This window comes from Lycium ferocissimum, unplaced genomic scaffold (assembly GCF_029784015.1).
Source record: "Lycium ferocissimum isolate CSIRO_LF1 unplaced genomic scaffold, AGI_CSIRO_Lferr_CH_V1 ctg4217, whole genome shotgun sequence".
NCBI lineage: Eukaryota > Viridiplantae > Streptophyta > Magnoliopsida > Solanales > Solanaceae > Lycium > Lycium ferocissimum.
The window spans coordinates 55,974-68,331 of NW_026725608.1; the positions used below are offsets into that span (position 1 = coordinate 55,974).

Below are 12,358 nucleotides of genomic sequence, written 5' to 3' on the forward strand. Positions count from 1 at the left end.
TCAGGCATGAAGGTCCTGTCTTAGGCCATCTCTTTCTCCTTGATCGTCATCTCTGGTTAGGAATAGGTGTGGGTACTTTGACATTATTGCCTCTTCTACTTCCCATGTAAATTCTTCAACGTTCTTATTATGACATAACACCTTCACGGATGCTACCTTTTTCTTTCTCGATTTACGAACCTGCCGATCTAGGATAGCAACTAGAATTTTCTCATATGATAATTCTTCCGTCACCTGCACGCCATCTACTGGTATGACTCTAGAGGGGTCTCTAATGCACTTCCTCAACATGGAGATATGGAAAACTGGATGAACGAATTCTAACTCTGGAGGTAATTCCAATTCATAAGCCACCTGACCTACTCGTCGAATGATTCGATAAGGTCCGATATATCTATGTCTAAGCTTTCCCTTCTTCCCGAATCTCATTACGCCCTTCATAGGCGAAATCTTCGTAAAATACCCAATCGTCAACTTGAAATTCTAGGTTCCTTCGTCGAACATCAGCATAAGATTTCTGACGACTCTGTGTAGCTAACAGACGATCCTGAATAATCTTGACCTTCTCAATAGCTTGGTGCACCAAATCTGGTCTGGATAGTTCTGATTCCCTAACCTAGAACCATCCTACAGGAGATTTACGTCTCCTCCCGTCTAATGCCTCATAAGGGGCCATCTTAATGCTGGCATGATAGCTATTATTATACAAAAATTCAATTAGCGGTAAATGATCATCCCAAATTTCTTTAAATTCCAGTACAAGCTCATAACATATCTTCGAGCGTCTGAATGGTACGCTCTGCTTGCCCGTCCGTCTAAGGATGAAATGCAGTACTAAGATTAACCTGCGTAGCAAGGCCTCTCTAGAAAAATCTCCAGAAGTTAGCTGTGAACTGGCATCTCTATCAGATATAATAGAAACAGTAATGCCATGTAATCGAACAATCTCCTTAATATAGAGCTTCGCATAATCTTCCGCTATATACGAGGTCTTGACAGGTAAGAAATAAGCTGACTTTGTCAAACTATCCACGATCACCCATATAGAATCGTACTTGCGGTAAGAATAAGGTAACGCTGTCACGAAGTCCATATTAATCATTTCTCATTTCCACATTGGTATTTCTATATTCTTCCTGTTGACAGTTGGAACATTAAGCTACGAACTCTGCAATATTTCTCTTCATGTCGCTCCACCAATACAACTCCTTAATATCATGGTACATCTTCATTGCTCTTAGGTGGATAGAATAGCGCGAATAATGAACTTCATTCATAATCTTGCCTCGCAACCCTGCTACATCTAGAACACAAAATCGGCCCTGATATCTCAAGACCCCTTGATCATCCAGTTCAAAGGTTGTGATGGTCTTTCCCTGGATACCTGCTCTGATTTTCCCTAAAATGAAATCCTCACGCTGATATTCCTTCACTACAGTTATAAGGGACGATTTTGTTGTATTCCGAACCAACACACCCCCGTCATCTGAATCTATCAACCTAACTCTCAAGCTAGCTAGCTGATGAAGTTCTTCCGTTAGCTCTTTTCTCAGCTTTCACATCCACTCTGCTGCCCATAGATTTACGGCTAAGCGCATTTTCCACAACATTAGCTTTACCAAGATGGTACAGAATACCTACATTGTAATCCTTTAACAATTCAAGCCATCTTCTTTGTCTCAGGTTCAACTCCTTTTGTTTGAATACGTATTGGAGGCTTTTATGATCTGTGAAGATATCTACGTGAACATCGTATAGGTAATGCCACCAAATCTTTAATGCATAAACCACGACCGCTAACTCCAAATCATGGGTAGGATAATTCTTTTCATGCTTCCCTAACTGCCTCGATGCATAAGCAATTACCTTCCAATATTGCATCAATACACATCCTAAACCTGTGCCTGAGGCATCCCAATAAACCATGTATCCTTCAGTACCCCGTGGAAGAGTAAGAACAGACGCTGTTGTCAGTCGATTCTTCAACTCTTGGAAACTCCTTTCACAAGCCCCAGACCATTGAAACTTTGCCCCTTTCGAGGTTAATTTTGTCATTAATGCCGATATGGTAGCAAATCCTTCTACAAATCGTTTGTTATTACCTGCTAAGCCCAGAAAGCTATGTATCTTCGACGGAGTTGAAGGCCTTGGCTAGTTCTTCACAGCCTTTATCTTCTAACTATCAATTTGTATACCCTCATCCGAGATTATGTGATCGAGGAATGCCACTGAGTTCAACCAGAAATCACATTTGGAAAACTTGGCATATAACTTCCTGTCCCGTAGTATCTGCAGTACCCTTCGTAAATGATCTGCATGCTTAGTTTCTGAGCGAGAGTAAACCAAGATGTCGTCAATAAATATAATCATGATCGAATCCAAGAAAGGGCGGAATACACTATTCATCAAGTCCATAAACATTGCTGGTGTATTCGTTAGCCTAAAAGACATTACTAAGAATTCAAAGTGTCCATATCTAGTCCTGAAGGTCGTCTTCAGAATATCATTCTTCTTAACTCTCAGCTGATGGTAACTCGATCTTTGAAAAGTAATTTGCTCCTTGTAACTGATCAAACAAATCATCAATTTGAAGAAGAGGGTATTTATTCTTGATTGTAACCTTATTTAGTTGCCAGTAGTCAATACACATGCGCAACGAGCCATCTTTCTTCCGAACAAACAATACCGGTGCGCCCCAAGATGAAGTGATGGGTCTGATAAAACCCTTTTCTAATAAATCTTTCAGCTGCTCCTTTAATCCTTTCAATCTGCCGGGCCCATCCTACAAAGAAGAATAGATATCGGCTGAGTATCCGGCGACACATCTATACCAAACTCTATCTCCCTTTCAGGAGGGAGGCCTGGAAGCTCATTCGGGAATACGTCAAGAATTCCTTAACTACTGGAACTAATTGTAGGCTAGGTGAGTCAGCCTCAATATCTCTGACGCGAACTATATGATAAATACAACCTTTTGGAGATCATCTTCCTTGCCTTTAAATAAGAAATAAACCTTCCCTTAGGCGTAACGGTGTTACCCTTCCATTCAAGAACCGGTTCCCCTGGAAACTGAAATCGAATCATCTTCGTCCTACAATCCATATTAGCATAATAGAAAGCTAACCAGTCCATGCCCATAATGACATCAAAGTCAACCATATCTAACTCGATCAAGTCTGCTATGGTGTGGCGATTACAAATTATAACTACACAATCTCTATAAACTCGTTTGGCTATTGTTGGATCACCCACTGGTGTAGACACCTCAAATGGTTTAATCAGCTCAGGTTCTACCCTGAATTTCCCCACAATAAAAGGAGTAATATACGATAAAGTGGAGCCTGGGTCTATCAATGCATATACGTCATGAGAAAAGACTGACAATATACCTATAACGACATCTGGAGATGACTCGAGATCCTGTCGACCAGCTAATGCATAAATATGGTTCTGTGGACTGCTGGAGCTAGATACTCCACCTTTGGCTCTACCACGGCCTGCTGATGCCTACCCAGGAGGGTTTACTAATGATGAAGAATGTAACGACCTGCTGGATCATTTTGGTTATTTTTCTGTTTTGCTTATTTTGTGCTTATGGACCCCCCCTTTGTTGTTTTGGTTGTTGTGTAGTAGGCGTGGTTAGCATAATTCCCGAGGTGGTCAAAATATCTTATGTTGGAAATTTGCTAAGTTGAAGAATCTCTTAGTGCTAGGTTGACTTTAGGCATCATCGGGGGTAATTATTTCATGGAATTTTGTTGGTTCCATCAGCTCCAGAACGTCGAATATAGGTTGGATAGTTGTTTGGTTCGGTTCCCAAGCGACTCGAGGGCATTTTGGTCATTTGGTTGTAAAGTTGGTTTTTGACCGTTCGGGGTTGACTTGGTCAACGAGACCTCTTTTGGGAATTCTGAGTGCGCAAATGAGTTCGTAGTGCATTTTTACAGATGTCTGCATATTTGGCATAGGATGATTCTGACCTTGGTTAGTTGGGGCTCGATATTAACTTATGTTAAGTCTATCCTTTCCTCCTTTTGGCATGAATTTGATTGAAACGAAACGTAAATGGACGTCCCAACATAATGTCTCTACTCATGATAGTTATAAGTGTTCATGTTCTTCATTCATTCAATTGAAATGTTACTTGAATCATGTTTATCTTTGCTATTGAGTTCTTATTGAGATATTTGTTGACAAGTTAGCTACATAATGTTATTCGGAGGATTATCGAGCTTACATCACTTCGATAGGCTCGAATATCTTTCTAATGTTCCTCATGCATGCATGTATATATATATATATATATATGTATATATATATATATATATATATATATATATATATATATATTATTACCACTAATTAGTTGGGTACGATATGATGATGATGCTTACGCCCACATAGGCTGGTATATTATATATGTATGTAATTATATGTATGCATAGCATGCGCCCTCAGTGGCATTCAGAGTTTCAGGTAGATTCTTCCCTATCTGTCTTTACATTGATGTCTTATTATATGTTTTTACTTGCCTTACATGCTCGGTACATTCATTTGTACTAACGTCCCTTTTGCAGAGGGTGCTGCATTTCATGCTACAAGTTCGGGGTAATGACAGTTGACGGACCTCCCCGGTAGAGGCTGTCCCCGGTTCGGCCCTGCGGTCGGTGAGCTCCACTCTCCCTGGAGTTGTTGTGCTGAGTCGGTATGGCTATGAATATATTATATGGGCATATCGGGGCCCTGTCCTGACCTTTTGACAGTTGTTACACACTTACAGGCTTGTAGACATGTATATTGTGTATAGTGGTTTTGTGTGTCCTTGTCGCCTTTATTTTTGATGTACAAACTTCCATGGTGGCCTCGTCGGCCTTTATATATATGTTTGCGTATCTTTTGGGCTGTTATCTTTCGATGAGTCGAGCTCTTCCTTGATTTTAAGTAATCATTTGATGGACTTATCGGCCTATGTTTGTCACGACCCAACTAGTGGGCCATGACGAGTACCCAGAGCTGGCTACCGAGCACCACTCATCATGCTATCTATCGTACTCAACCGGGATATATATATATATCATTTTCAACATAGAACTTGTCATAAACCAATTTTCGAATCTCCCAAAACATGTATATATGTATAAGCCCACGAAGCTACAAAATGATGTACAACGTATACATTAAAAAAGTCTCATAACATCTACAACCCACATATAAGTATCTACGAGCCTCTAACTGAAGTACTGAAATCATGAGGGCGGAACAGGACCCCGCCATGCCCCAATATATACACAAAAGAATATACCAAGAGATGGCAACTTCGAAGTAGTGTAGTGCTCCTGCAAATCTGCTGAGTAGGCTCCTAAGCATCTGCACCGTCTCCCGGTCTACCTGTGGGCATGAACACTGCATCTATAAAAGAAAAGGACGTTAGTATGAACAATGTATTGAGTATGTAAGGCATATATGATAACATAAAAAAGAAAAATAAAAAGCACAAGAAGAAAGGATAACTGTAATTGCTTGCCTCTTGAAGCGGAATCATGCATGCTCACTTTTACCTTTAAACATATCACACATACATACATAACTGTCCGAATCAATAACATCATTAACCCGCGTCCGGGCCTCCCGCGTCCGAGTTAATCATTTCGCGCCGCCCACTACTGGTGATGCCCGTGCTATATAGACACGGTGTAATAAGCCGCTCGCCTTAGCGGTGCTGCCTGGCCATATAGGCACGATGTTATTATCGTTATCTATAAGCCGCCTGCCTTAGCGGTGCTGCCCGGCCATATAGGCACGGTGTAATCATCATCATATACTTAACCTGAAGCATGCATAAGAGCTCAAGTAAAAGCGATAACTCTATCGGAGTGACGTAAAGTCGGTAGCCTCTGATTATCTTATGGAACCATCATAATCATCATGTCTCGCCTCGAAGGAACTAGCATTATGAGGTGAGATTATCAATAATGAATAACAATCAAGGAAATCGTACATCAAGATCATTAATCTCATAATAGCATCCTTTCATAAGCTTAGAATCTCTATGACTAAAATCGTCATTTTCATAACTCATTGCTTATCTTTATCTCATGAGAGCTCTTAATAATCATGGACTCGTAAATTCCGGAATGTAAGAAAGTCATGGAAAGATAGAATTATTATGTGAGAAAAGTCATACCTTAGAAGGAAGGGACTAGCCTTGAATACCTTTACGTCTTTTCAACTTTATCGACTAAACGCTTTCCTTCTAAGCTCACGATTCTACATTCAAGAGAATTTGTACTAAGATTAGACAACCGGAAACATACTTAGGCTTAAGCTAAAGCAACTAAGAGCTAATGAAAATTGGGGGACATTTCCTTTGTTTCGACAACTTCCTCTATAAAATAAGACAACTCCCAAACATCAATAAGAACACCCATAATATCATAATCAATAGGTTTTTCAAGTTAAACATTGCTTACTTCTCAAATCCACCTTCAAAATCATCCATAACCATAACTATAATACAACATCATATTTATTCTTCACATGACACTTCCTCAACGTCATTAGCATCATTTATAACAAGATTATACTCATCTCATACTTAAGAATCATAATTCACATTAACTTACTACTCAAAATACCATTTTCTCCATATTTGAACTCATATTCTACTTTCTTCTCTAACCCAAGTCCTTCAACCCCTCAATACTCTTAATAACATGAAATGAACATGAAACTCACCTTTGATGATGTAGGAATGGACTTTGGATGAAAATACTTCACTTGGAGGAAAACTCCACTTCAACACCAAAGAGATTCTTGGTTTCCACAAACCACTGAGAGCATTCTTGCACTTGATTCTACTAATTTTTGGTATTTGATCTTTGATTTACCTTGGATTTGTGCTAGAGAAGTGTAAAGAATTTTCTAGAGTCTTCAAGACTTGTAGAGGGAGTGAAATATGAAAAATAAGGGCAGGGGTCGTTTATTTATAACTAGAACTGGAAAGTTCCAGTGAAGTGGTTCGATGACCCGTTGACGTGTCAACGGTCCGTCGACTTGCTCCGTTGACTTACGCCAGCAAATCTCTGATTGCAGGAAAATAGGGACGGTGCACATCGACGGTCCATCGACATGTCGACGCCCGTCGACATGTCGACGCCCCGTCGATAGTGACTGGTGTCTGCAGAATTTTCCTGATTCAGTTTAGATTTCATGAATTCGATCCGTTCAACTTATAATCCTGTAAATTACCTGGGATACCTGCTGGTACATTTGTACACGGGATAAGACACTTTGTACCTTAACTTTCTCCAACAAGCTTTCTTCTCTCTTCTCAAATGCCTTTGGAATCTTAATTAGAATCATTAAGTATCCCTTATTACTTGTAGGGACACCATATACACCATAATTTGTGTTAGTCTATTTACCGCGCAACAACCTGAAATTCTGAGGTGTAACATTCTCTCCCCCCTTAAGGACATTCGTCCTCGAATGTTAAGTTCTCGGGGATTCTACAGAAATTTCGCCAGAGTTTCCCCCTGTAATATGGCACACCATCCTGTCACAACACCTAAAATAACATCGCCTCTCAGGGCTACAATAACAACAGCCATAAAACATGGCCACACATGACCCTAAAGCAATAAAAGAGGCATTTCATATCTGGGGATAATGGCGTCTCATCTTGAATCTCTTCCGGGGGTGAAAATAAATGTGGATATCTGATCTTCATGTCCTCTTCTGCTTCCCAAGTCATCTCTTCTCTGTTGTTATTTCTCCACAGAACCTTAACTGAAGTGACATCTTTAGTCCTGAGTCTTCGCACTTGCCTATCGAGTATAGCCATAGGCACTTCTTCATAAGCTAACTTTTCAGGGATTTGGACATCCTTTACAAGTACGATTCTGGAAGGATCTCCAACACATTTACGGAGCATCGACACAAGAAAAACTGGATAGACAGATTCAAGCTCTTGTCACGACCCAACCCGATGAGCCGTGATGAGAGTCTGACCTCTAGCGACCAAACACCCCTAAATACTAATCTGAAACATGCTGAACATCAATAGTGTTACACCTTGGAAAATTTCGCGTTATCAAGACTGTGGACGACTTAGTATGAGCTCAGGGGAGAGCAGAGTTACACAAGGATTATGGATGAAGATTATGTTATCTGAGCATAAGAACATATATATGACATTTGGAGATTGTATGGGGTAAATCGGTTAACATGATCACTCGATGATAGCCCTCGAAACCATGAGTTAAGGTGAGGCCCACATGTCGGGATTTTGTAAAGGATATATTAAAAGTGATACAAGTAGTACATGAAAATTTGAGCAAGTCCTAAGAAGGACCCATAAGCCAAATATGGACATAAGCCCTCCAAAAGGACGATTTAAGGAAACGTTTTCGGATGATCTGACTTAGAGGGGCAAAAACGGCATTATAAGTTTGGACTTTGGAAACACACCAAGAATAAAAGTTGTAGATAATTGAAAGAGATTTTCAACCATAGGTCGTGGGCCCTCACACGATGTCGTAATCAAGAGTTATGGCCATTTTAAGAGCAAGACCCCCCAAGCCGCCAAATGGTTCCGCGGGCCCCACATGAATAAGTCGGTGGAACCGACCTAGGGAGGACTATAAATACCCCATCGCCCATTGTTTTTCAGCATATTAACATTTCAAAGAGTCCTAGAAGCCTCTCAAAACATCTCCCAAATATTATGGTCCGATAAATCAAGAATTTGACAAGATTACGCCAAACTAGTCCGTGAAAGGTGATTGTTCTTGCTTCTACTTAAGCTTGGTGTTGGAAAAGGTTGATGTGGCTGGGTTTTTTTTCAAGTATAAGGTATGTTATTTATCCCATCTTTTATGTTGAGTTATTTGAAGGTCTAGCAAGCCTTAAAAATGAAACTAGTCATGGAGAAAAGGTCATAGAGTGTTGTATTGTAATTGTTGTGTTTATTGGCTATTTTGAACGTGTTGTGGCCTTGTGGATGGACTGATTTACGCATATAAAAATGGTATCTAACATGGTTGGCGTATTGATGAGATTATACTCCCTGATTGGGATGGAAGAAAGTGCATATTGTTGTTGTATGTTGAAAAACGTCGTGTGGGACGTTTATGGAATATGTTGGTATGAATAATAGTGTTGTTGATGTTGGTATTATTGTTGTTGTTGATTGGTTGCTTTGGATTGTAATTTTGGGCTAGGCATATAAACGGGGAGATGCTTTTAGATTTTCGGTAGAATATAGAGTAGTTTGATTTGAAATTTGGAACAAGTGTAATAAAGAGTCTAACGTTAGTATGAATCCTTTTAAGTGTAGGCTTACGAGCTTGGACGAATAAGCGTAGCTAATAAGAGGTGGAACAGGTATGTAAAGCCTATCATTTCTTTCTTTTGGCATGTCTTAGATGTAAGTAAGATATGATACGAGCCTCGGGGTAACTCTATTCATAAGATCCGAGCATGTCTACGATTCTTATTCACTTCTTGATGTTAGCATTCCTAATATAGTCGAGCTATGGTTCTTGTGTCTTTTGTACGATTGGATAGTAAATGTTGTAAAGAGTTCTTGTTCCTAAAAGATTCTATGTCGAATAAGGTCCCTAACTTTCATAGACGGGCTCGGATCGCTTCGATACGTTCGAAGAGGGTCCTAAAGCGAATGATGCCCGTAACTTCCATGGGCGGGATCGAATTTGTTTGATACATGTCTACGATCCCTGAGATTCTCTTTAACGTAGTCCTAATTGCATTTAGAACGGATTTAACATGACTATCGTTTGATACTCGAGCGTTGATTTGTCTACTTATCCATTGAGTCTTAAAAGTTGATTTATATGCATATGGTTTCTCACTACTCTGCTCGTGCCAGCTGTTATTACTTCTTTCACTGAGTCTCGGGCCAGGACACGTACCTCACTAGAGGGCCGGGTACGGTATATATATATATATGATGATATGATGATATGATGACATGATGATGTGATGATATGGGGATGGCAGCCAGGATGGCATATGATGATTCTATTCACCGAGTCCCTCACTGAGGGCGGGTACGGTATATATATATGATGATATGATGATTTTATTTACCGAGTCCCTCACTGGGAGGGGACACGTTATATATGCATATGTACAAGATGATTCACTTATGTTTCTAAGTCCCATAATGAATTGGATGTGATATTGACATGCATGATTTACGTTCAAAGGCAAGCCTTGTGGTTTCTGGTTACCGTACTAATTTTCTATACTCCTTACTTGATGCGATTCTACATGCATCGTATTCCATGCTTTACATGCTCGGTACATATTCCGTGACGACCCCCTTTTCTTCGGGGCCGCGTTTCATGCCACGCAGTGTATACGTATGAGTCGAGGATATTAGTAGAAGATGTTCCAGCTGGGTTGGCGAGCTCCATTTCCTTCCGGAGTGCTGCTGAGTCAGAGTATCTATGTTATGGCATCTTGAGTTCTATTAGAGACTTTGCAGACAGAGTCACGTATGTATCATGTCAGTCTTGTAAGCGGCTCTGTAAGCCGATGTATCATTATGCATTACATTATAGATTTCATATGATTACAGATTTTACTTGATTTGAGAAGGACGGAAAGCATGTTTTTTTTGTAAAGCTAACATTATGCATTCATTTCATGATTTAAGAGTCCAGTAAGGTTATGAGTATCACGAGGATTAGCGGGTTCGCTCTTTAAATTCATAGGCAAAGGTCCCCTCTTTATATCATACCAAGGGGGATTAAGTAAGACAAACGAAAGAAGTCTCGAGACTAGTGGGCCCACCTCGGGTCAAGTCGAGGTAGCGGACATAAATTACGAACATTAGACTCTACGGAGTCATCCATGTAAGTTTCAAAACGATTCTGTCACATTTGTGCAAAATATGGATGTTCGAATAGTTTTCCAACAAAACATAAGAATTATAATTCAATTACATTGAATGAATAGTACCTAAAATCAGACTCGGATTTCAATGAACAGAATTGCCCCCGAGGCTCAAATCTCAACCTAGTATGTCTAGGACATGCCAAAAGAAGAAAACGGATAGCTTTACATACCTTTTCCGCCTTCTATACGTCTCCAAAATCAAGTCTCAAGTTCGCCAAAATCTACAATTTGGTCACAATTACCGAATATGAGTTTCAAGCTTCTAAGATTTCAACTTAAATTCATATTGTCTACCGAAATTTCGGCAGCATTTCCCCTATAAATTCAACATCCCCGAGATTTAAACTCGGCCAAATTAGCAAAGCAACCATACCAACAACAACACCAACAACATCAATCGACTAGAAACGCATTCTAACATAAATAGTTTTCTTTTCCAAATAATGCAACCACTCCAAATCTAACTTTGCATTCATAAGTCAATATCAATATTTTCATATTCAAATACTAATTTATGATCATTCAAACATAAGCCAAGAATGTTCCAAGCCTTATAGCCAATATTCAACAATTCCATATTCCATCCAAAATTCCTATATGCGCAACAAAACCATCCCAACACATTTTCTACTCACTAATTCATCACCAACAACAATAATCTACACTTAAACAACTTCATTATCTTAATATCATAAAATCACATGAATATGACATAATTCTCTGCATTCCATTTTCGTGCCAACTTAACCCCTATAATCTTCGTTTACATTGTAAAGATCACAACAACACAACTAACATGTTAAACAAAATAAATCCATCATCATTCGTTACCAATATACCCCACGGCCAACATGGCAATTTTCCAACTTCATCCAATTTTCATTCAACTTTCATTTTCAATGCAAACTCCACAATAACCACAACTAAAATACAACATAAAATTCAACTCATCCTAACTATACAACATAGCACATATACGGCCACATGCACACATGCACACCCACTTTGCAAACTTCCATATTTCTATATATTCTACTCATTTTCATATACTACAACACAAACAAACCTTCATAACATAAATAAAAGGGATGAATTCTTACCTTTTCCTTCCAACTTCTTCACTTAACTCAAGTGTTGAATTGATGAAACAAGGACTCAATCTTCCAAAACAACTACGCCAAGTTGTAAAGGGACCTTGAATTAGTATGAATACCACAAGAAAACAATTTTTTGAAACAAGATTTTGAGGGGGCAAAATCCATTAAACATGGCCGAATGGCCTTATGTTCTTACCCTTCATCTTTTTTTTCTTTCTTCTCTCCCTCTTTGTCTTGAACCTTCTAAAATAAGACCCCTTATATAAATTTAGCACATGGGAAATTAGTTAATTGTGGGCTTGGCCATAGCATGGCCGACCACTACATGGAAATTGGGC

The 12,358-nt window shown here is 39.4% G+C and overlaps 2 protein-coding genes across 2 annotated transcripts; both read right to left on the bottom strand.

The window, feature by feature from the left end:
* LOC132044352 (uncharacterized) lies at nt 1-429 on the bottom strand. The gene has a single exon (XM_059434847.1). It carries the CDS (start codon nt 427-429, stop codon nt 1-3), a length of 429 nt encoding a protein of 142 aa, XP_059290830.1.
* Nucleotides 430-2,175: 1,746 nt separating this feature from the next.
* Nucleotides 2,176-7,933, bottom strand: LOC132044350 (uncharacterized). The gene is made up of 3 exons (XM_059434845.1): nt 7,784-7,933; nt 3,125-3,507; nt 2,176-2,566 (listed from the first exon to the last, which is right to left on the bottom strand). Exons 1-3 carry the CDS (start codon nt 7,931-7,933, stop codon nt 2,176-2,178), a joined length of 924 nt encoding a protein of 307 aa, XP_059290828.1.
* Between the last annotated feature and the right edge of the window lie 4,425 nt (nt 7,934-12,358).